Here is a 24626-nt window from a genome sequence, read left to right as displayed (position 1 = left end):
ATATTGATACGGCCTTGATACGGCATGGGTGAGACTTGACATGGGGCGGACGCGGCAAAGATGAAGCTCGACCGTCCGACATAGCGGGGACGAGCAAATAGCCAGTATCTGCAGAAAAGTAATCTACTGGATTCCGCTTAAGCGCACCGTGGAGTCAGAGTCCAGATCACCATTAGAGTTAGTAGAGACCGCTCAGAGGTTTGTGACATGCTACAAGGTGGTTCATCCTCCCTGGTATAACTCCATGTACGACAAGTACCTCGCCGAGAATAACTTCTTGCTTGTGGTTTCCTGTTGTTCCTGAGTTACGGAAGTTAGTTTATGCGAGTAGCACAGCTGTATGAAAGGATCATAGCCGATGCATCAGATTGTACCTCCTCCCACAGATCATAAGGTCGTACATGTTTCAGTGGTTGGATACACTTATTGAATCTCGCCCGTGCTGCATTAATACGTCTGTTAAATGATGTGTAGTTTGATGACGGGCACCCGCTTCCTACATTATTCCAGGTCGATGGATAAAAAGGCCTGAATGAATATTGAAAGTTTGAAGACATCCAAGTCGGTGGTCCCAACCAGAAGCAAAGAGTGTCGTTGTCCTGAGCAGCCCAGATGGCGTGGCATGGCTGATATTTGTAGCTGGCATCAAACGATCAAATTGAAAAAATAAACATTATGATATCATAAAGAGTTGGTGAAACGATCATCGTTTCCTGTCGTTACCGTGATTGACTCGGGCGTCAAGATTCAACTGATGTTTAACGCGCGGCGCAAGCCTCCGCGGCAAGCGCTGGCCTCCTTGGGACGGCAATGCTTGACTATGGTACATCATCATCCCTGAGCATTCTACTACCCAGTGATTTATGAGTCCACTCTGCGACCTGCAGATAGATGAGATACCAGTAGAGATAGAATAAAGCTGCGTTATTCTTCCGAATTCGTTAGAGTAGGATCTGAAGGTTCGAATGGCATAGTTCTGAGAGTGCGTCAAAAAGCCGAGTAAAACAGGTTCTTGACAATATTTAAAATTTGACACCATGCTAGTACTCAGGCTGGGGTCAATTTGCACTTGTTTGACATAACCTTTAGTTTTCAATAAGGCAAGACAACGCCAGAACGCGACAATTCTATAAGCCTGCCTGAATGTTATTCTGCCGCAAAATTCCAACCAGGACTCCCATTTACATCTCATGTAGATCACGGTTACCTGCTCTGTGTCGATTTCTCGCTACAGCCACTGATACTTCCGCAAGCAAGCCATTCTACATTACTACACCAATATTCTATCCGAACGCAGGTGTCTACCCTGTTTCCTCCATAACTCCTCAACTAATGTCTCTCAGCTCCGCACATAGGCCATCTATACTCACTCGTCACTGCTGACATTTTCGCTCGCTTCACGCGCATATCTGAGCCGGACCGACTGGTGCACTTCCTGACAGGAACAGACGAACATGGTTTGAAAATACAAAAGGCCGCCAAGGACCGCGGAATAGAGCCTGCTGTACTCTGTGATGCTCTCAGCGAGCAGTTTCGTGTGTGTCCCGGCTTATCTCTTCTCAAACTCATTGACACAAAATGTGTTGCAGAGGCTTGGTAATCGTGCCAACATCAGTAATACAGTATTTTTGCGCACGACCGAAGCTAGACATAGAGAGGCTGTGGAACACGTTTGGGTATGTATATTTCTTATTCAATACCCGACGTTCTTAATTCATACTACATAGCGCACTCTTACCGCACAAGATCTCATCTATAAGGGCACATATTCTGGATGGTATTCCATTTCTGATGAATGTTTCTATACCGACAGCCAGATCACTCATCTGCCCTCCTCTCTAACTCCTGTCTCCATTGAGACTGGCTCTGCAGTTGAGTGGTCCAGCGAGTCAAATTACAAGTTCCGTCTTTCCAGCTTCCAGGAACGTTTGCTAGACTATTACACTACCAATCCAAAATCAATATACCCATCAGCTCACCGAGAAAGGTTGATTCAGACCTTGAAAGATGAACCTCTTGATGACCTAGTCAATTTCACGACCGCGGGAGAGATTGAGTTGGGGCATTCCCGTTCCAGGCGACATGTCGCATACTATGTATGTGTGGTTCGACGCACTGACGGTGTATCTCACTGGAGTTGGATTTCCTGCTGAGCAGCAAGGATCACTGTGGCCTCCTAACATCCAGGTCATTGGGAAGGATATTGTTCGGTATGTCTCGTTGTACGCCGGGCTTCATCAATAATACCTGATACCGGAATCAAGTTTTCATGCTTTGTACCTGCCTGCTATGCTCCTCGCGATGGGAATGCCGCTCTCGCATACACTTCTTGCGCATGCACACTGGACAGCACAGCAGCGCAAAATGTCGAAGTCTATAGGCAATGTAGCGGATCCATTCGATGCCATGGATACGTGGGGTGTGGATGCAGTCCGATTTTACATGGCACGCGTTGGTGGTCGTTTCAGAGACGATGTTGGTACGGCTATCTACCTTTTTCTTTCCCCGCATATTTACGAAGGTTATTTGACTTCCAAGATTGGTCTCCTGAACAACTCGAGAAGCACTGCAGGACGAAATCCGTAGTTTGCTCGGCAACTTCTTCTTACGCATCACCTCGAGAACAATCCAGAAACGTGTAGCGTCTGTGCCTCAACTCACGTTTGTTCAGCTCCTTGATCAGTCCCTCGATGGCCCCAACGGTGACGTGCTATCATCGCTACGTAACCTGAAGGGAAGAGTTGAACAATGTATGGAGAAGTTTGAGGTGGGGGATGCGCTCGATGCCATCATCCTTGTCCTCAGAGAGGTGCACAGTCTTGTTCATTTCGTGTTCAACCCCGCTGACGAGTTCAAAGGCGAACGGCGCATTAACACACACCGCGCCCTGGTCAATCCAAAGTCCGCCTGAAGCCGCACAAGTGTCCTACCTTCTCTCGCTCGAAGTTCTACGGGTCACTGGTATATGCTTGCAACCCTTCATTCCCGAGGCTGCGCGGAATCTATTGGATGCATTGGGTGTTCCGAAGGCAGAGCGGAACATGGATGCTGCAGCTGTGGGTAAGGGCAGTGTCGGAGAAGTGAAGGGTGTTAAACTTTTTGAGGGCAAGAGAGAGATAGCCAGCGGGGGTCAATAATTGTCTGCTGTGTAAAGCCAAGAACACGTGTTCGTCTACATGAGTGAGTAGTACGCGTGCACGCTCGATGCCATTACAGTGCACACCCCATCTACGCCGTCGTACGGAAGGCTCCGGAGCTCGAAAAGTCTTTCGAACAATATCGCAATGTCCACTTCTCTGCTCGTTCCCCAACATGTTGCATATATCAGAGCTCTCAGTGGAGATGTTGGTTCTTCTCTTACTCAGCGAACTGATCTCTGAGCTTTCAAGCAGAGCAAGCATGAGCTGTCCTATGATCTCTCGGCTCACCTAAGGATGAACGCAGTGTATTGGTCCCTGACTGCTCTTTTGATCATGGGACATGGGGATACGTTGGATCGCGATGAGATGATAGATTTCGTTATGAGCTGCTGGGATGAAGAGGCAGGTTTGTTCCCATCAAGAGATCCATGCCATCTCGAGCTCACATTCCGCAGGCGCTTTTAGCGCTCACCCTGATCATGACGTGCACCTACGTTCTACTCTCAGCGCAATACAAATTTTGTCGATGCAGAATGCGCTCAATAGAGTCGATGTTGACCGTGTTGTGAAATGTGCCTTGTTTATCTATTGTCGAATGGTTTACATCACTGACATGGACTCAGACATCTTATCTTTGCAGCAACCTTCTGGAAGTTTTGCAGGCGATGCCTTTGGCGAAACTGATACACGTTTTTTGTATTGTGCAGTCAACGCTCTCTCGCTTCTCGGCAAGCTTGATAAGCTGGACATCCAGAAAACGGTCGCTTATATCAAACGTTGCAGGAATTTCGATGGTGGATTTGGAGCTGTTGCAGGTGCGGAAAGCCATGCTTCACGAGGTGAGCATTATAACACATACATGATCTCGGAATGTTGGAGCACCATAGTATTTGTTTGCGTTGCGGCACTTGCTATTCTGGACAGATTGGATGAGGTCGATCAGCCGACACTGTATTGGTGGTTATCGGAGCGACAACTACCAAATGGAGGACTTAACGGACGCCCTGAAAAGCTGGAGGATGTGAGTTTCTGTGCACATGACTGCCCTGCAGTGTTCCTGATTCTCTGTTTACAGGTTTGCTATAGCTTCTGGGTGTCATCCGCCCTTTCTATCCTTAATAAGCTTACATGGATAGACTCGAGTAAACTGGAAGCCTTCATTCTTTCTGCGCAAAACACCGAGTCAGGAGGTATTGCCGACCGCCCGGGCAATATGCCTGATATCTTCCATACAATGTTTGGCTTGGCCGGTGTGTAAGGTGTTCCAATCTCAGAACCAACCTCAGAACTGTCTTCTTGACAGGTCTGTCATTATTGGGATACCCGGCACTAGTGGACCTTGACCCAGTATACTGCATGCCTGCGAGTATCATTGAAAATCTGGGTCTCAGGAAGGGGTGGAAGGCTTTGCAGAGAAGGACTTCGTGATTTGCATTTGGATTGAGGTTACATGGAAGAAGTGACCAGTGTTTGAAAGTAGAAATGATACAGCCTACACGTGTATTAAAACAGGTTACAAATCGCCCGCATCGATGATGGAATCAAAATAACTAATCACATTGTGGACTCTAATGACGTAGAATAAGGTATAAAAGTATTACGGCTGTGTCTACACACTGAGCGGCGGCGGCGGCGGCGGCGCTGAGGAATGAATCAGCATGAGGACGCATGATGGACACCGGAAATCACTCACGGCAGCAATAGTTCTCCAGGGGGTCGCAATGCTGGTCTTCGGGGCAGAGGATCAAGCAAGGCGAATCTACAGATGTCTGGAAATCCATCAGTTCTAACCAACCAGCAGCATACACGTGGCGTACTTTCAGATCATCCTCACTGGTTATAGCAGGACGATAATGGTATTCCGGCTGAATAGTGCTAGAATGAATGCCGTTCAGATGCAGAGCCTTGCGTATGTCCGCGGCGATAGGCATGAAATCGTGATTCCTCGAGGCCATGACATGTACGGATGCGACGATCTTGGATTCTGAAAGTTGCCAGATGTGAAGCTCGTGTACTGATAGGACGCCGTCTACTTTCAGGATGGAATCGCGCACGTCTTCGAGCGATACAGTGTGTGGAACTCCTTGGAGTAAGATGAACGAGGCATTCCGAACTGGAGTGGAATGAATTAGCGTCTCCGCGTTAGAACACAGCTAGGAGTGTCATACCTAGAGGTAATGCAGATGTGAAAATAATAATAGTGATGATGAGGCTGACTGCAGGATCGAGGTAGAACCGACCACTCCAATTAGTGAGCCAGATGATGAGACCTGTCACAATCACACCGATGTTTCCGAGAGCATCACCCATGACGTGAAGCATTAGGGCGCGCATATTCATTGACCCATGTGAATGACCATGACTGTGACTGTGACCACTCGGAAGTGGGGCCTCTATCGTGAAGGATTCGATTTTGCCTTGCTTGCTATTGAGAGGAGTCTCTGTAATGTTTATTTCTACCGAACCGTCAGGAACCATCCGGATAGAACGAGATGATGATGAGGCGTTTCGCTGGTGTGAACTAGGGGAAGCTATGGCAATATCCTGCGCGGCTTGTGAAACTGCAGCTCGGGTAGCGGCTGGGTGTCCGTACATCGAGGAGTAAGATCCTGTGCGACCACGAACTGTGGCCGATGAGTCCTGAGTGGGGTTGTCGTTGACGACGGCGTGTGTTGCATGTGATGCATGTACATGGTTGATCTCCTTGTTGCCATGAGAATGACCATGCGAATGAGAGTGACCATGTTCTGAGATATGGGTGATGAATATGATGAGGCAGTTGAAATAGTGCGACAGTACCATGGAACAAGAGAAATCCGAAAATGTTTGAGGCCAGACCGCAAGATCCCACTATAACCACGAGAAGTGGATGCGATACATCTTGATGGTAGGGTAGTGGTGAAGGTATGCAGTGAAATGCTTGTTGAACTGACCTTCAATATTAAAGAAGCGTTCCACTGCCTGCAGACTAACGGAGAAACACAATGCAAGTAGGAAAACACCATTGGTTAAAGCCGCAAGAATTTCGGCCCTTTGCCAGCCATAGGAGTAACGAGAATGGTCGGCGGTCTTTCCCGTCAACTGTTACATATGATTAAGACATATGTTCACTAGATAAAGACCGGGTCTGGCTCGAACCTTAATAGCATACAAAGCGACAACCAAACTCATCACATCACTACCAATGTCATTCATGGTCACGAAATATCATGTGGTTGAAGGTTGATACTTACTTGAGCATGTGGAAACTATCGGTGACGAGAGCCAGGGAACCGACAACATAACCTGTTGATGGGTGAATTCAATCATTGACCAAAGTTATAGCTAAAGATGTGGCTGACCGACGACGAGTTCCAAGAAGAAGAATAGGATATCAATGACAAGCAAGAGTGTGATACGAGCTGAACGAGATAGCGCCATTGTGATTTATACCCTTCGTAAAGCACTGGCAGGCAGCAGAGAGAATGAGAGAGGGATTTAAGTAGGAAGGAATGTCAAGCTTGGAAGTACTTGAACAAAGGACAAAGAACAGTATTGGAATTGTGATGTGATAGAACTAATAACGTCACTGTTTCAAAGGGCCGCTACTAGCATTATTACTTCGCCTCCTGACTCGGGCACGAAGACCGGATATATCAGCCACGAGTAATCCGCGTGTCCACCACTGCCCCAGAATAACAGGACGCGGATCTCCGGCGGGATGTTCAATTCAGTGCAACTTGGATTGAATAGATACCGTATTTCTAGTAATTCTCAGAGGGGTTGGACTCAAAAATCACGCAGTCTCCACGTGGGGACTCGTACCCTGGACTAGGGCGTAGACTTGATGGGGGTCCTTATCGATGTGGCGTGAGCATCCAGAAGTTCATCAGACTGGTATTTGCTTCTGGAAGTACCTTGAGTATATAGGTTTACCGTTTGCAAGGGAATCTATTAATATGGGATTCAGAAAGATAATATCAAGTTTGAAGAGCCTTACCGATAATAATCGGTCCCGGTCATCCATAAACATTTAAACATCATCGATCCATGATACCGAGTACTCGTATGCGCCCAGAAACCACTTCCTCATAACAATCAATCTGGCTTTTGTGAGGAAAGTTCCGCGGAGGGTGTGAGGCGGCAAGGCCTATACCCAACAGGCAGTAGATATGCCCAATATTTCGGTACCTGCTATCTGGCCTGTATATGCGGTTCCTATAACAAGTCGAAGATATGTGATTGAATTATCACTCACAATTCGACGATGCTCTCCGATCACCGTGGGTGCCCGGGATTCTATAGTACCCCAACGTTGGATAAGTTCATCCATGTTAAGTTGGTGTGAGTTTTTGACAACACATCGATACCGAGGAGACTATCGCCGACCACTCTAGAGCAAGAAAGTAAATCTATGTCGACAGCAGATGAGTCCGACGCCGCGGTGCCAGAGTGACGAGTCACTGACAGTCAGTTGAATTATTAGAAAAAAACGCGTGGCACGTGACTTATCATCATCCGCCACGGCTGGAATCCTTCTTTGGTCACCTCCTGTCCACACCTCTGTGACCCTTTCTAACTTGAATTAGTTTTCCACAAAACTCTCTCCTAGATGCTTTCTCTCCTGTCGTAGACACCCAGAGATGCCCCCAGGAACTCCCTATGCCTCGTTTGCACTCCCTTATCCCATCCGTGTTGATTGTTTCACCTGCACAGCTCATCTTCCAGCTCCGTACAACACACCGGCATTATATCTCCTCACCCACTCCCATACCGACCACATTATCGGCCTATCTTCAAAATCATTTGCTTCACGGGTACTATGTTCGCCTGATACAAAAGAGATGCTCTTGAGGCATGAGATTTATCCGGAGCGCGCAAAGAAAGATGCAGGTGAAGTTGCAATGAGGACGTTTGCTCATTTGAAGCTTGAGGGTGGAGCATTCAGTAGGGATTTATTGGTGAGTCCGAGAGCTCTTTTCACGCTCGTGTCCTGACCTGATGCATTGACATAAAGCGCGCAGTTCCATTGAATACTCCAACTGAATTTGAGTTATCACCGACTGAGACAGTGATCATTACGCTCATCAATGCAAATCATTGTCCGGGTTCCGTTATGTGCGTCTCATTTTATATGTTTTCTCCCTACCGCTCATCCCTACACAACAGGTTCCTCATCGAAGGTCCTCGTGGCACGATTCTTCACACGGGCGACGTACGCGCCGAACATTGGCTACTAAAATCTTTAACTCGAAATCCATTTCTCCAACCATACATCCCGGATACGGAGGAAGATCTCCGTGTTCTCATAGCGCGAGGCGGCCAAACAGCAAGCTTGACGAAAACATTGCATGCGATCTATTTGGACACGGCGTGCATGTTGAAGGGAACTGTTGTTCCCACAAAGGTGATTATACAAGATACTGTCAGACTAGTCAATGGTTTACGAACGTGAGCAGGAAAACGCAGTCAAAGGCCTGGTCGAGCTCATTGCGTTGTTTGATAAGGATACCTATTTCTTCATAAACTCGTGGACTTGGGGATACGAGGACGTGCTCAAGGGCATCGCACGGGCGTTCCAGTGTCAGGTAGGCAAACATCCATTTTTACGACTTCTAACTATATGTTATGGGTGATCTTTTCGTTCGTTTCGGAAATCATTGCAATTTGTATTTAACGGTTCTCGTCTTGCCATGGCACATATATGTGCTTACATGCTGCTTGCATGATCCTTTTTACTGTGTTCCATGCTGCCTCATATGTCACCTGCCGTGTCATCTCTGCCATTACACGTAGGGTTCTGTTTTATTGACATATCTACATTTCCAGATTCATGTCGATCAATACAAATATGCGGTCTACACGCATATATCGGACCCCTTTCTTCGTATGCTGGTCACTCGCAACGCGACAAGCACTCGCTTCCATGCTTGCGAACGGTTTAAGCGGTGTAGTTTCGTAGATGTACCCAGGTATGTTATTCCATCCTCTATTAATCGACTTCGCTCACCAATGGCATATTGTGATTTGCGTCGTGTTCATTAACTTATCTGTGATGGTTTACGAATGGTAAAACTTGCTATGTGTCTTCACTGGAATCAGTTTCGACTTCAAGAATGACTTAGCGCCACGGAGCATCGAGGGAAGGAAGGTCGTATACATCAATCCTGTCACTATGGGATGTGCGCAGTGGGAAGGCTATTGCATAGATGTACGAAGACGTCTTGCGATGGGGAAGGATATTGATCGCTTGGTCGGTATCACGCAATTTCTCACCCTTGATCCGTTCCTCTCCATTTTTGACTTCGGTTGATACAAGACACTGATGTTGGCATTCGTATAGCTCGTACCTCTCGAACGACATTCTCCCTTACCAGAACTGCTCAACCTTGTCTCCCTCTTCCGCCCGCGTCGGTTGATTCCTAATACCCTTGTGCTTGCTCTCGGCGGTCTCGACTGGACTGCGATGAACGCTATGTTCAAGGAGTGCATAGCACCGCCCATCTATGACCGTGGTGATCCCATCACAAATGAGTTTAGCTCGCTAGTAATTGCGCATCCCAGCGTCCTCGATCTTGCCTCCCTCAATCTCGCCGATACAGATTCGGCGATGAAAAACCTTGTGGGCGACTCTGCTGAGCTCGAAGCAGGGAAGTGGGCGGATGACGGGAGTATGCGACGACGGCTGGAGGTGCTTAGAGGGTGGTTAGGACCAAAGGAGAAGGGAATTGTTGATCGAGCACTCGGGCGTCTACCGAATCCACGTTCTGAGTATGGAGGCTCATCCCCATTATTGTTCCGGAACAATTCTGCGCCGGAAACTCCCAAAAGGACTCCCAAAACCCGCCTGCAGGTGAAACGTTCTGTGGAAGGCTCGGATGAATCAAGCTACTATGATGGGTCTGATGCACATGCCAGGACTGCGCGCCTGCTCTTTGCTGGGGATTACAGCATGGAAGGGTCGATTAAGAGCTGGTTGTCGTCGAGCCCGTCGCACATATCAGGGAGTGATGCGCAGATCATCGGTACCAAAAACTTGGGTCCTGTGCAAGAACAGTTCACTGCAGCTGCAACGTCAGAAGCTGTCGTTCAGGCTCCGGTATTGGAAAGCAGCGTCCAGGTCCCGGTGTTTATACAGACTACCGACACAGCGCTTGTCCCAGATATCACGGTCTCCGCTGATCAGAGCCTCCCTACACCAGTATCGTCACCTGTGCTGCGTCTGCGAGATGTCAAGGGGAAAGGCAAGGAGATAGCAAGTCAAACAAATGCTGAGATCACAGATTTCTCGCTCCCACATTCCTCCCCGCACGCACTCAGGAGCTCCTCACCCGTCCCTTTTCCATGGACATCTGACCCATTTGGCCAAATGTCCTGGCATGCGCTCACAATTCTCCGTTCCCCTGATGAACTTGACGAGGGCAAATCCCTGACCCATGCGCAGTCCACAATGTCCATGAGTGCATGTACATCTCCGATCGCATCGTTGGAGGATGTAGTCATGACCGAGGCAGAACTGTCATCGCTACCTGAACTACTCGATGTTAACTCCCTGAAGTCTCCTGAAGTGCAACATGTTTTGATTCGGATGTGCAAAGACACGAGTGCAGAGTACAATCAGCAGAGCATTGAAACATCTCGGAAAGACGTCTTTTCCCAAGCATCATCGGATGCTCCACCATCGCAGTGCTATCAGCCGTTTAAGAGTCTTTCCAATCAGAAGCATTCTCCTCATCCATCTCTCCCTCTAGCTCAGATTCAGAGTCAGCACAGCGATGGTCACAGGACAAAACGCCGCAGACTTGAAGAACATACCAGCGATGTTCCTGAGACAGAACACAGTGGCGTAGTTCAAGTCACTTCTCTCGTCTCCGCCCTCCGGTGTAGAAAGACCGAGGAATCCATCGATGGCCCCCATGATATGGCACATCCATACTACAGGTCGTTTAGGGTTCCATCACCAGATCCATTTCTTGATACGACCGGTAAATCAATGTCACCGTCTCACGAGCATGAGCAGCGTCCCTTCGCAATCCTACCTAGAAACCTTGCATCCAGTCAGTCGGCTCCGTTACTTGTATCCCCTCCTCAACTAGAGATCAGTTCTCAATGCCGAGGCCATGAATCCCTTGCAACGTCCTCTCCCTCCGTCCTCGTTACTTTAACTTCGCCGCGCATTATCGCACCCGCTTTAACAGAACCTCTTTTGTTGGGTAACACTTCAACTATCAGCCTCGCCTCGTCTCCGAAGGTTCCACGGCATTCTCTCGTTGTCTCAGAAAATTCTTTGAGCCCTCGTTCACGAAACCGACAAGAAATAGCTGAGAAACTGTGTCTAGCTCGTCCAAATTTGGTTGATCCCTCCTATGCAGTAAAACAATCAAGGAGGCTATCTCGGCTTAAAGAACGGTCGGTATCCATCATGCAAGATATGAGCTCGAGCGCATTTGGCTCGTCTCCGTCTCACTCTATCTCTGCGCAGAACAATGGTCCGTCGTCGACTATGGTCCGCCGGGAATTCAAACCTGCATCTCGTTTGTCTTCCTTTTCGACGTCGAAACAAGTCGCGGGAACAGCAGTTCGAGATATTCCTGCGAAGCGCTGGCGTGAGCCATTGGATGAAGATACAGAAGACGTGCACCAGACAATGAATTGGGAACGAAGTCGAAGGCTTGCGTTGGATGTCACGAGGGCGCTTGCTGCGGGGCAAAAGGCGAGGGATGTACTTCCACGATTAATGTGTACATCTGCTCGGCAAAGACGTCTCGCGGGCTAGTCATGGTGGATAAATGCATCTATCCATCAGCCCACGGTGTTACACGAATAATGCTAGTACTGCTATAGCACCTACTTTTACATACATCACCTCATGTTAATTGTATCGATAAATACGACACTTTGGGCCCGGGCAGAGTAGAATGCTCTTAGAAGACGAATTAAGGGGGTTGTGGGGACAATTGATACCGAGTCGCGTAACCGCTTTTATGTTACATCACGGACTTACGATAGCAAAGTTCACACCAACACTTGTCACTTATGGAACAACGAGTTGTAGGCTGTTGTGGGTGCCCTGTTACTACGTCCTTCGGCTATCAGGCCTTCAGGTGTTGTAAAAAACAAGGTGCGTGCGTTTTGGGGCACTCATAACAAGGTCGCCGCGGGACTCGGCCCCTCATCTATCAAGTTCTAGTGAAAATGTATAAAATGCCCAGTACACGCACATCGCATCTCTGCAGCCAGCCTACCCATCACAAATCTACCTCGATTCTGCTTGACACCGTTACTTTTCATAATAATGGCGAATACAGCCGAGCCCATCATTCCAACGACCATACCTGTTCAAACATTTGAAGGCCATGAAGGCGACGTATGTTCAGTTGCACTGTTCCCCGATGAACTGCGTATGGTGACGGGGTCGAAAGACAATAAATTTCGTATGTGGAACTTGGAGGACGGGACTGTGTTGCAAGTCGTGGAGGGACATAAGCATGAGTCCGAGCAGGCGCATGACTCGAAGTCAAAGTCCGACCAGCCGTCTGACTGGGTGGTGGGTTTGGCGATATCACGAGACGGGCAAATCACAGTAAGCGGTGTATTAAAGGGGAAATTTAGGGCTTGGAATGGAGAAACTGGGGAACCCCTCACTGCTCGAGACATTCGAGCACACGCAAATTTTATACGCTGGATAGACTTGTCTCCAGATGGAACAATGCTCGCGACCGGTTCAGCAGATATGACGACGAAACTATGGAGCACAAAAAATTGGCAGCTGCAAGGAAGTCCGATTCAATTGGATAGTCAAGTCGTCTGCGTTCGGTATTCACCGTCTGGCGGACAACTTGCCATCGCGACATCCAAGGATATCCAAATATATGATACACGCACAATGATACGTGTTACAGGCTTCAAGGCTTCAAAGTCGTGTAATATTTCACTAGCGTGGACACCCGATGGTACAAGGCTTCTCTCAGGGGGAGATGCTAAAGATCCTACTATACGGGAGTGGAATACATCGATTTGGAAGCCGGTCGGTGACCCATGGACAGGCCATTCTGGCGCGATTTATAGCATTGCTGTGAATTCCCATGGGACCCTGATCGCCTCTGCGTCCGAAGATAGCCATGTCCGGCTCTGGCAGCTTTCGAATCCACGGACCATCGCCATATTCAAGCACTTCGGCTATCCCATCTGCGTCACCTTTTCCATGGATGGCAAGCACATCCTCAGCGGAGGTACCGATAAGCGTGTCTCAAAGTGGGCCATACCAGAGGACGCGTTGCCTAAATCCAAGGTAAGTCTCCATCCGACTTGTGTAATATAACTTGATTCTAGCATAACTCATCTAGCCCTTCACGATAAACACGACAATCCGAAATGCGTTCATAAATGGGGACTTGCCTACGGCTGAAAAGCTACTGACACGGGCGATCAACGCTGCCGCCAAAATCAACTACATTTCTTACGCTTACGCCAATCGCTCATTTCTTATGGCGCAGAAATCCGAATGGGACCACGCGCTTGATGATGCACGTATGGTAAGATCCACCGTCGCATTTTCTCCTCCTTGACATAGGTTAATTGGCCACATAGTCTCTCGACATCCAGCCCTCTTTGATGGGCTGTATTTCCAAGGGCATTGCCCTTTGCGGACAAAACCGGATCGAGGCCGCAATGAAAGCATTTGACCTCGCGTTCATATTTGCAGACGAAGATTCGAAGACCATCCATTTTCTTCTGTTAATAAAGGCATGTCAGTGTGTTCTCTCATAGTCCTTACTCCCAACCGTTTTCAGGCCATCGCACTTTTTAATGCAAATCAACACGAAGACGCAATGGAGCGTGTCCACGAGCTGGCTACCGCCTGTCACAGTGCTGATACTCTTGCTTGTCGTATGGCCGAGGTGAATATCGACTCAATTAAGCTCGGTTGTACCTCGTCGATACTGATTATCTTGACTTTTGCATGTTAGGCGTATCTAAATGTCCAACTGGGGCTAAATGCCTTCAATGACGCGCGTCACAGTGAGGCTGCCGAGCACTTCTCTGTTGCTATCAACACTGGCGCTCTCTCATCTAAACCGGCCGTCGACTCCATATGTGAGGACTTATGTGTGGTACGTTGATATGATGCAGCCTCTCATGTCTCTCATGTCCAACTGGTGCTTTACGCAGCTTTTCGGGTGGGACATCAAGTCCTCGTGGAAAATCGCAAATCAGAAACGGTGCGATGCACTCGTTCAGTTGAGTAGATTTCGAGATGCCGTTGTTTCGTACCATCACATGATGGATATGAGTGATGAAATCACGCAGGCCAGCTGCCTCGATTGGTCCACTGGTAGGTCTTCTATAATATTATTCATACTGCAATCCTCACGTGTATGTCACTCAGCTTTCAAGGATGAATGCAGCACGCTCTCTGCTGCCAACGGAGATGCTGCCTTCGATGCGTGCGATTACGACGAAGCAATCGCTGATTATTCGGCAGCTATTGACCTCGGTTGTGGAACCTTCACTATCTTTTTAAACCGCTGTAAGGCGAATACAGAAAAGAGGGCATGGGAGGAAGCACTCCTGGATGCGCAAAAGGTGCGATGACATCTATTTTGTGTGGCTAATGCTCATTGTAATGCATAGGTCATCGAACTTGAGCCTTCGTCTTATATTGGATATCAGCTGAAGCATGCTGCTCTTCATGCCACACAGCGCTTTAATGAGGCTATCGATGCTTTCAACAGCATGTTCTCCAAGTTGGAGGGTGCTTCTGAGTTGCACATACGAAGTAAGCCAAAAATTTTCTACATCCGTCAAGATGCTCATCTCTTTCCCCAGACCTGCGCAAGCAGTACATCCGTCCGTTTGAAGCGGAAGCCGTTATCCAAAAATCAATAAACACCCAACTCGAAAACGCCCCACTTCGTTTGCTAGACACCACTCGTGGTATTTTATGTGACCGAGAGGCTCAAATAACCGCGTTTAAGACAAGCACCGAGTACAACGAACTTCTGCGATTCGTAATGACGCGTCCAGACCCGCGTGAAGACCCGCATGAGCAGCACATCAGAGAAGTAGTGGAGAAATACTTCCGTTGCGTCATGCTGTCACACAGGTGGGACGCGTCGGAGTCACTGTTTCAAGAAATTCAGGGCAAGGTCGTGTACAAGTTGCGTCCAGTTGATGGCATCGTCAAGTTGCAATCATTCTGCAGCATTGCTCGCAAAGCGGGGTATCGCTGGGCCTGGATGGATACGTGCTGCATCGACAAGACCGACAATGTTGAGCGCGGCGAATCGATCAACTCCATGTTTGTCTGGTATCATCATGCAGCACTTACCATCGTTTACCTCTCGGATGTTCCACCTTCCTCCAAGTCTGGCGCACTGGCAAAGAGTGTCTGGAACGAACGAGGATGGACATTTCAAGAACTTATGGCCTCGAAATGCATCCTCTTTTATCAGAAGGATTGGACCCTGTATCTTAACAATCGCTCTCCCAACCACAAGCATTCCATTGAGATCATAGAGGAGTTGGCGGATGCTACATGCATAGACCGAGAGGCTCTCATTTCTTTCCATCCAGGGACGAAAAATGCCCGAAGGACACTCCAATGGGCATGCTCGCGTACCACCACACGGCAAGAAGACATTGCCTACTCCTTGTTTGGCGTCTTCAACCTCCGTTCACACGTTGATTACGGGGAGAAGAAGCAAAAAGCCCTTGGGCGGCTCTTGCAAGAGATCATAAATGACCATGGCGACATTACCGCCCTGGACTGGGTTGGAAGACCATCCGAATTCAACAGCTGTTTGCCAGCCGAAATGTCTTCATACAAAGCTCCACCGCACACATCCCCATCTCTATCTCCTGAAAAGCTGTCCGAATCAGTCTCGTTGCTACGAGAAGCTGGGATTATACAATCGGCTGGGAAATTATACAGCGAACTCGACTTCCTCCATGCTCCCCGTTTTGCGCATAAACATCTACATCTGCCTTGCATCGCATTCCGTCCCACAATTAGACGGATGAGCCCCCGAGGCAAGGATAAACGTATCACGTATGAAGTCAAGACAGACGGACTCCAAGACTTACTTATCACCACGGAAGACGAGCTCCTCCCGACAAAATTAATCCCTCGAACGCCTCAGTTCTTGCTCATTCGCCCGTGGGATCATAGTCTTCTGGAGTCGCCTAATGACACGGACAGCGTAGGCAATTGGACCCCGCCCGAATCCCCCGCAGACGTTTCGCCTGATGGGCCTTTCGAAGAGCATGGACTGGTTGATTCGGAACGAGCGTTGCGATTGATAGTTCGCCTTGGACAACCTTTTAGCGCATTTTTGCTAAGGCGCGAGGTTCGCACAGAATACAGGAGAGTTGCCTCGGATCACAGTATTATTGCACAACTCAAAAACATGACTCGTATTGACGACATGAAAGTCGGGACAGTAGAGATATCGTAGTGGAGAATTTTGAATTCTACCTGGATTGCTATCATTGGAGTGTTAAAATTTCAGACCGGACTGGTATTTTGCAGGTGTACGTACACTACAGTCTACAGATCTCATGATGACCGTGACGCAGTTTTGATTTTGCCTCGGATGGTCGCCGGCAACGGTCACCGGTCATCAATCAACTCGACACCGTAAACCGCATCTAGGCGCTGGCAGACAGCTTTCCCTAGCTAAGAACTGTGCATCAATCACTAGCAAAGTCCAACCCCGTGCTACTACTTAGTACTCTACGTAGATATTGTGGAAACAATGTCTATGCCAAGGCTCAAACCCATTATCTTCTATGATATTCCCAGCATCGTGCAGACATGGTCTCCAAACACGGTGAAAACAAGGCAGGTTACCCGCCTCAAGAGTTCCTCTTCGTCGTTGACATGACATAGATACTGTCTCACCTTCAAGGGCCTACCCTTCCAGACCGTCTGGCTCGAGTACCCTGAGATCAAATCATTCTACGAACAACATTCTCTTGTGCCCACTACCTTGCGTATCATCAAGGGAACCCCAACGCCCGTGCACACGCTTCCTGTCATCATGGATCCAAATACGAATAGGTTCATTACAGACTCCTTCGCGATTGCACAATACCTTGATGAGCAATACCCCGATACACCGCAAGTACTGCCACATAACACAGCCGCGCTGGTGCACGCCTTTCATACTGCGCTGCATGACGCCATAAGGGGCATTGTCATGCTGGGCAGTTTTAGAGGTGCTCAGAAACTTAATCCCAAGAGCAAGGAGTATTATATTCGCACTCGTGTGGAGCGACTTGGCATTCCATGGGAGCAGTTTGCAACGCCCGAGAAAAGAGAGGAACAATGGAACACACTGCGTGCTGCGTGCAATACCATAGATGGGTGGTATGCAACCGGCGGCGGTCAATTCATAATGGGGGATACACCATGTTTCGCTGACTTTGTGGTTGCGGGACTATGTAAGTGGATACAATATTGCTTTGATAATCAGGAGTGGGAAGAAGTGAAGAGTTGGAACGGAGGGCGATGGAGGAGACTAGTTGAAGCAACTGACAGGTATCTTGATTGTTCCAAGTAGTTCCGTTGAGCGTGATGCTCTCGGCTTATCTGCACGAGCATAATTCAAATGACAAACAGGATGTGATAACAATTGTGAATCGACAAGTGAAATATTGATACAATATGGAGTCATGGTAAGATGCAAGTCTGTACTACACTACTGCAGGGTCTGGCTATGTTGGAGGTGGGCGACGGAGAGTGACAGGGGGTTTTGGTGCGGTGGTCTCCGCTGCAGGCTTCACCCGCTTCGCCAGAGAATTGTCTGTAACTGGATCTTCTTCTCGACTACGTTTGCTAGCTGCGCCAATGATAGACATTCCTGCAGTACCGGAGGTAGTTGCAGCGGGGGGTGGAGCGCCGCCCCGACCAGGAGCTGCACCTCGGATGCTGATGCCTCTTCCAGTGCCGCGCGGAGCAACTCTGCCTCGGCCACCTCTGGGAACACCAAGTGAGACCGCACCACTGGTGGGTGGCTTTTCTCCACTAGCAGCTGCAGGTTGGCCTACTGGGGCTGGGGCGGCAGGCTTCACGGCTGTTGCACTTGGTGCAGTTGCTACCTGAGTGGAAGCCGTGACTGGTTGTGAGGTAGAAGCTGCAGTAGTAACTGGGGGTGGCATCTTGGAGGTTGACGCTGTGGGCGTTTGCGGTGGTGGAGCCTCGGGGATCAAACCAGCCTTTCGCCACTCCAACACTTGCGCTTCCAGATCCTTGAGCTTGACCTGAGATCGAACAAGCTGACCATCTTTGATTTTGCTCTTCGCCTGCGATTCTAATCTGCCCCGCTCGACCGCTGCATCCAACTCTGCGTTATGTCGTTCTTGGAGCTCTGCATCATGAGCAGCGATGGCAGCGGCAATAGCAGCTTTCGTTGCCTCATCGGAAGAAGAAGTAGCAGCCTCCGTTTTGGCAGCCTTAGTAGCAACGTCTACTGCTGCCTTGAGGGCTGCCTCGTGCTGAGTAGTCAGCTGAGCCCGTAGAGCCTCCAGTTCTTGGGCATGCTTCTTCGAGAGTTCCTCAGTGTTTACAGAAGTACCGCCAGGAGTCATTTCACTCTTAGCCTTTTCGACAGCGGCGGCGACAACGGCTGCTTGTTCCGAGTTGAACCTTTCTCTGGCTCGGTGCATTTCCTGAATTCTAGCTTGGAATTTATCGTTGGATTGACGGAGGTTCCTGATTTCATCGGACGCCTTTTTCGCCGAATCGTCTAAGGTCTGAAAAAAGCCGTCAGTGTAGCTTCGCACAGTGAAACCAAGTGACCAACACTAGTACGCGCTAATGCCTCGTCTCGCGCCTTTATGAGTTCAAGCTTTTCCGACTCCCAGGAGTGTGCAGTATCGGAAGGTAGAGTAGAGGATCCAGCTTTGCTCAGAGCCTCCTTTTCTACTAGAAGCCTATCTCTCTCCTCCTTGAGGGAAGCCTAGATGAACAGGGTAAGTAACAAAACTTTGACTTGTGGAAAAAGCATACAATGAGCGTAGCTTGATCTGATGAACCTTCGGCAGACGCCTGGGCTTTCACAGCTCTCTCATTGGCCAACGCTTGCTCCAAAGCGACTTTCTCTTGCCGTAGCATCTCTAGCTGGGAGTTCAACTGCTGCGATGCATCAGATGTCGAGGTGGTGCGCAATGCGTCTCGTTCGGCAGTAAGAGTTTTGATCTTGCCCTCGAGCTCATTAACGGTGGCATTGAGTTGAGACTTCTCGCTGTTAAGTAACCCAAGGCTAGATTTGAACTTGTCTACATTTTTCGTGTTGCTATCTTTGTGGGTTCTGAAATTAGCTTCGAGACGCGAGAGCTTGAGACTGGTCAGAAGGGCGTTATCATTTGAAAAAAAAACAATGTACCCGGGCCTGGATGGTATTTGCTCGTTCTTCATGTTCTGTAGCCAATTTCTCCACATCAGCCTTCTGAGTTTTCAGCGTTTCAATTTCATCTTTCAGCGTTTGAATCTCAGCGGGGTCAGTACGATCATACTGCCAAGCCACGTCAGCCTGAAAAAAGACGAACGGTTCCGAACACTTACTTTGCTCAGCAACTGCGCGTTGCGTTCTTGCCAACGGCGGCTCTCTCCCTCAAGACGTGTAATCTGTGCATCCCTAGCTCGTAGCTCTGCCTGTGCCACACGAGCCTGTTCCTTGACAGGTTCAAGCTCTGCAGACAATGCCTGTAGTTTCGCGTCGAGCTCGCGAGAACGTTTAGCATAAGTCTCGCAGTCAGCGCGGAGGGTGGCATTGCTTTCCCGAAGAATGTTGAACTGGTTGATCCTTTCCAACATCTCAGCGTGCTGAGCATCCGAAGTCGCCGCTTCCATCGCCCGTTCCCGTTCCTGATGCCAGCGTCATTGATGATCAACAATAATGGATACTCACAAACGTACCTCAGCAAGGGTTGCCCTGGTCTCTTGCAAACTCTGAGTCAGGTGCTCGATCTGAGCCTTCAAGCGGACGTTCTCCTGTTTACTGAGCTCAAGCTGGAGATCAACTATCTCTTTCTCCTTGCGCAGGTAAGCCACAACAGATCTGAGTTCCGAAAATTTGGTATCCACATCGCCACCGATATCTGCGTCACCAGAAGTGTCATCTGTAGCGGAGGAGTCTGCAGCCTGACGTATACGCGTAGCTTGAGTGCTGACAGTCTCAAGATGTTGATGAAGAAGAGCATTCTGTGCGGACAGATCCCTGGACCTATATTTGAATGAGATTCAAGGACCGATCGGCGTCCAATCAGGGACTCACCGTGCATGAAGATCAGCAATTTCCTTGTCCAAAGCCTCTTTTTGCTGCTTCCAGCTGCCCTCAGATGCTGCCAGCTTAGCTTGGGCATTAGCGGCTTCTGACAGGTTTTCCCTAGAGGTAGTTTGAGTGACGGATAATTGTTGCTTGAGAGTCTCGATGGTCTTGATTGACTCAGCATGGAGAATCACTTCACGCGAGTATCTATCTTCTGCGGCCTAGAAAGACTAAGAACGCAGATAACAACAGAGTAATGGCAACTTACGAGTGCCCTTTCCTCCTGCTGACGAACTTCACTCTCACGAGTAGTGCGGTCAGTCTCAGAAGTCTTCTCAGAGGTGCTCAAGTCGACGATGGTATCTTCCAAGGTCTTCTTGTCATTAGTCCAAACCAGCCGCTCCGACTCGAACGTGCGTTGAAGTTCAGAGAACTTGTCAACAGACTGTCGTACATCATCCTCCACTCTGTGCAGTTTATCTTGCAGGACCCTGTACTCCAGCTGTAAAAAGTGGTATGAGAACCAAAGCTCTGGTAATTGGAGTGAACCCCACCTCGTTCTTTGAAATCTGCGCCTCAGTCTCAGCCTTGTATTGATCATGCGTAGCATTCAGCGCTGACAGGGCAGCTTCGTTGGCTTGAGAAATTTCTTGGAATTGCTGCATGTGACTACGGGCAGCTGCGAGATCAACTTGAGCGACCTTCAAAGCAGACCTAGAATGGATCTGTTCAGTATGGTGCTACAAACACAGTACTTGGACACCAACCGTAATTCCGCGACTTCCTGCTCGAGTTGCTGTTCACGTGGAAGGTCTTGCTCAGTAGCAGGTGCAGCGCCACTCGCAGCCGATGGGCGACGTTCGTATACGGCAAGCTTCTCCTCGTTACCTTGTAGCTGGCGTGTAAGCTGGTCAACGCGCTCCTGGAGGTGGACTTTGCTGGTTTCTGCGCCGACGAGAGACTCCCGAACTTGAGATAGCTGTTCAGTCTGCAAAGGATAAGGACCGGTGTATCTCCACAAAGAAGATGAAGCATACCGTCTTGTCCAGGCGGGTTTGCAGGTCCTTCAAGTCGATATCCTTCTGAAGCGTGACGTGGCGGACTGAATCGCGCTCCTGCGAGAGCTGAGCCTTCAGGTCTTTCCTGTGACAGTCAATTAACCTTTCCTTACATCGAGAGGATACATTCAGATGCGTACGTCTGGTCATCCATCGCCTGGATCTGGTTTTCCAGGCGGCGGCGGTCGTTTTCTCCCGATCGTTCAAGATCGCCATGCATCCTCTGCACATTGGCCATAAGGTCAGCCAGGTGAGACCGTTCCACGGAGAGGGTCTTGTTCTCTTGCACCAAGCGAGCTTGGACAGACTTGAAATGACAATACTCAACACGACGTTTCTCGTAAACACAACAAAAAAGACAAACCTCCCATATTTTCTTCTCTGCACGCAGGTTTGCACTCTCATTGCGCAACTGCTCGACACGACTATTAGCCCCGGACAGCTCCTGCTGAGCTCGGTTACACTCGATATCAATTCGGATATACTGGTCGTAGAGTTGTTGATTGCGTTTGGTCAAGTTGTCGAGATCGCGGGTATGTAACGCTGCTTCGTCTTGGCCCATGCGATGACGGTCTTAAATAAAAAATCAAACGACCGAAAGCACAAACAGACTGTGAAAGTGCCTACCAGTGAGATATTCGATCTTGGCATTAGCCTTGGCAAGCGTAACGTTAACCTGCCCGAGATCGCGATGCGCTTGCTGTAACTCCTCTCGAAGCTTCACAGAATCCGTGCCCATCTCAGCTTTATAAGCCTCGAACTGAGCTTGCACGTCTTCAAGTTCCGCAGCCACATTGTTCTTGATAGGACCAGTGACGCCGTTGATGTCGCCGTTGATGCCCGCATGCAGTCCCGAGCGCTCAGCCCGCGCAAGCATGGCTTTCAACGCATCCCGCTCCTTCATGTATGCCTGAATTGTCATTTCGCTGCTCTTCTTCTGCCTCTCAAGCTGTGCGGCTAGATCTTGAATTGCCTCATGCGCCTCTCTCACGGCTTCACTCTGCTCTTGGTCGAGCGCTTCGCGGTATTCACGCTCTTCCGCCTCCATTTTGGAGCCGAGCTCACGTACAATCTTGAGTAGCTTCTGGTTCTGCTCTTGTAGCCCACCAATACTACGGAAGAGTACGAGGTTGTTCGTGATGACAGCATCAATGTTTTCAGCTGGTAGGGGCTCCATTTCTTCCATCTCGACATCCGTGGGCAAGGACGGGTCTGTGCGCCTCCCGAGTTCCTTAAGCAGAGTTTGAACTTGCCGACCGAGGTCATCAAGCTGACGTTGCAGAAGTTCATTCTCTGAGTGAGACTTCTTCAACTTCTGCGAGGCTTCCTGGAATGCGTTTGAGTTAGCTTCCCGTTCGGTGAGCGCGGTCGAGAGTTGTAAGGCAAGTTGTGCGGCTTCGGATTGTAGGCGGTCGTACTCATCTCGTTGCTGTGATAGAATGGGGGCCTGAACAGATGGATTAGACTAGCATTTTGACAATGTGTGAATATGAGTTACCCGTTCCTCGATCTGAGCTAACACTGCAGAAAGAGTTCTGTCCATGTGATCATACTCGGATGACTTCTTCGCAAATTCATCCTGCAAGCGAACATAGTCGGCGTAGACCTCGGTAAACGTCTTTCCAGTCTTCTGTGCTCTGCTGACCATTGCGACCGTCGGGCTCAGGCCAAACATACCCTCCATTCCGGCCGCTTGAGCAGAATTGCGAGCAGGAGTTGCAGGGGTTCCTGGGACGGGTGTTGCGCGGGAGGCGACAGGCAATTCACCACGATTCATACGCTCGAGGACTGTTTCAAGTTGATCAACTTTTCGTTCCGCTTCCTCTCGGGCCCGCTTCTCCTTCTCGACTTCAGCGTGCAAAGCTGCCTCCCGTCGCTCGGCGCGTTCTCCGACACCTGCCCATTCGCGTTCAATGCCCTCGACAATCTCCTTCGCCTGCTTCTCGCGTTCTTCCATGATGCTTACGAGTCGTCGCAGCCCGGACGCTTCACTAGTGAACGCGGCTTCCTGTTCTGCGAGCTGTCCAGTCAGATCCTGTACGCGTGCAAGAGCCTGCGTGAGCTGATGGGCTTGAGACGAGTGCGCGCTCTGGAGAGCTTTGAATGCGCTCTCCGATGCGGAGTGTTGCTGGGTGAGTGAGTCGTGTGCGGCTTGCATAGTCGCGAGCTCAGCATGTTTCGTGCGCCGGTACTTAGCGTGTTCTTCGATTTTGGACGATAGTTCGATGGTTGCTCGTTCAACTTCGGACTGTGCAAGTTGGAGTTGCTGCGTAAGAGAGTCGATCTTGAACTAAATGTGCGTTAGATGAAAGAACGCCACGTTTCAAATAGAGTATACATACCTTGCTGGATGTTTCTGATGAGCGAAGTTCGCGCACTTGAGTCTCCTGTGTTTGGTGTTCTTGACGTGCCTGTCGAAGGCTGTTGCGCAAGTTTTGCACCTCATCTGCGAGAAATAAACGATTAATTTATGAAAGAAATATAAATAACGTACCGTCGCGCTGCGCTGCATCTTCCTTCAACCTATTTACCACACCCATAAGGTCACGTTTTTCGCGTTCAGCGTCCTCGATGCGATGTTTAAATTGATCAAGTTCGGTCGACGAAGTGTATTGTGAGGTACTGAGGTTTGATATCTGTGCTTCTAGACCATTTTTCGATGCAGCTGCGGGGAACATAAGCTTTGAGTGTATTGTGTCACAGCCAAACTATACCTACCAAGCTGCTCTTTTTCTTGCCTCGTGACTGTGAGTTGGCTCTGGACGTTTTCGAGGGAAGTTTCAAGACTCTTTGTCTTGTTCTCCGCATCTTGATAAGCCTGGTCTAGTTCCACTTCCCTCCGTTCGACCTCGGCTCTCGCCTCCTCTAGGTCTCTCTGAGTGGCATTGGTTTCGGCTACTTGTGCAAGAAGCAACCTGTACACAGATACTATTGTTTCAGGTGTTGGAGTAGCAAACGAGGCTTCTGGTATCAAGCTTGAAAGTGCTTCGACATCGATGTCGATAGGTAGTGGGATACTGAATGGTGGCGGATGACTGAACTCGTCTGTTCCTTGAGTTGAGGCGCCGTCGTATTCGTTCTGAGTGGCTGCGGCTGCGGCAGCCTTGCTTTTTCGCCTTGTGCCCACCATGTAATATGGAGAGAGATGACGACCAGAGCCTTGCAAGACCTTGAAA

General features: G+C 49.3%; 6 protein-coding genes across 6 annotated transcripts; 4 read left to right on the top strand and 2 right to left on the bottom strand.

Moving 5' to 3' along the window:
- Nucleotides 1-1100: 1100 nt before the first annotated feature.
- Nucleotides 1101-3230, top strand: F5891DRAFT_1029083 (tRNA synthetases class I (M)-domain-containing protein). Its single transcript, XM_041361515.1, has 8 exons — nt 1101-1297; nt 1344-1537; nt 1590-1676; nt 1728-1987; nt 2052-2210; nt 2265-2479; nt 2565-2809; nt 2859-3230. The coding sequence occupies exons 1-8, from the start codon at nt 1144-1146 to the stop codon at nt 3135-3137; spliced, it is 1593 nt and encodes a 530-aa protein (XP_041226942.1). The 5' UTR covers nt 1101-1143; the 3' UTR covers nt 3138-3230.
- Nucleotides 3231-3422: 192 nt separating this feature from the next.
- F5891DRAFT_1029071 (terpenoid cyclases/protein prenyltransferase alpha-alpha toroid) lies at nt 3423-4592 on the top strand. The gene is given in 7 exon segments (XM_041361514.1): nt 3423-3546; nt 3596-3712; nt 3725-3730; nt 3770-3979; nt 4028-4161; nt 4216-4390; nt 4444-4592. The coding sequence occupies 7 exon segments, from the start codon at nt 3435-3437 to the stop codon at nt 4566-4568; spliced, it is 879 nt and encodes a 292-aa protein (XP_041226941.1). The 5' UTR covers nt 3423-3434; the 3' UTR covers nt 4569-4592.
- Nucleotides 4593-4721: 129 nt separating this feature from the next.
- Nucleotides 4722-6864, bottom strand: F5891DRAFT_252924 (cation efflux protein). The gene is made up of 9 exons (XM_041371081.1): nt 6482-6864; nt 6374-6425; nt 6279-6318; nt 6074-6221; nt 5940-6020; nt 5309-5887; nt 4958-5253; nt 4834-4909; nt 4722-4781 (listed from the first exon to the last, which is right to left on the bottom strand). Exons 1-9 carry the CDS (start codon nt 6558-6560, stop codon nt 4750-4752), a joined length of 1383 nt encoding a protein of 460 aa, XP_041226940.1. The 5' UTR covers nt 6561-6864; the 3' UTR covers nt 4722-4749.
- A 740-nt stretch (nt 6865-7604) lies between these two features.
- Nucleotides 7605-12138, top strand: F5891DRAFT_1029060 (uncharacterized protein). Its single transcript, XM_041361513.1, has 8 exons — nt 7605-8080; nt 8137-8237; nt 8289-8526; nt 8579-8707; nt 8949-9091; nt 9222-9372; nt 9463-11914; nt 11971-12138. The coding sequence occupies exons 1-7, from the start codon at nt 7763-7765 to the stop codon at nt 11893-11895; spliced, it is 3513 nt and encodes a 1170-aa protein (XP_041226939.1). The 5' UTR covers nt 7605-7762; the 3' UTR covers nt 11896-11914; nt 11971-12138.
- A 4744-nt stretch (nt 12139-16882) lies between these two features.
- On the top strand, nt 16883-17683 carry F5891DRAFT_950851 (uncharacterized protein; the record flags this gene model as incomplete). The annotated part of the gene is given in 2 exon segments (XM_041374996.1): nt 16883-16992; nt 17011-17683. The coding sequence occupies 2 exon segments, from the start codon at nt 16883-16885 to the stop codon at nt 17681-17683; spliced, it is 783 nt and encodes a 260-aa protein (XP_041226938.1).
- A 154-nt stretch (nt 17684-17837) lies between these two features.
- On the bottom strand, nt 17838-24580 carry F5891DRAFT_1187650 (uncharacterized protein; the record flags this gene model as incomplete). The annotated part of the gene is made up of 18 exons (XM_041366886.1): nt 17838-18875; nt 18926-19081; nt 19132-19458; nt 19508-19636; nt 19687-19989; nt 20041-20347; nt 20399-20613; nt 20661-20894; nt 20947-21106; nt 21160-21380; nt 21430-21535; nt 21591-21757; nt 21815-22023; nt 22078-22897; nt 22949-23740; nt 23793-23896; nt 23945-24115; nt 24169-24580. 18 exons carry the CDS (start codon nt 24578-24580, stop codon nt 17838-17840), a joined length of 5871 nt encoding a protein of 1956 aa, XP_041226937.1.
- Between the last annotated feature and the right edge of the window lie 46 nt (nt 24581-24626).

Source organism: Suillus fuscotomentosus (genome assembly GCF_016647785.1).
Source record: "Suillus fuscotomentosus strain FC203 chromosome Unknown F5891scaffold_22, whole genome shotgun sequence".
Classification (NCBI taxonomy): Eukaryota; Fungi; Basidiomycota; class Agaricomycetes; order Boletales; family Suillaceae; genus Suillus; species Suillus fuscotomentosus.
Note: the sequence above shows the minus strand (reverse complement) of the source record. Positions and strands in the feature narration are given on the sequence as shown.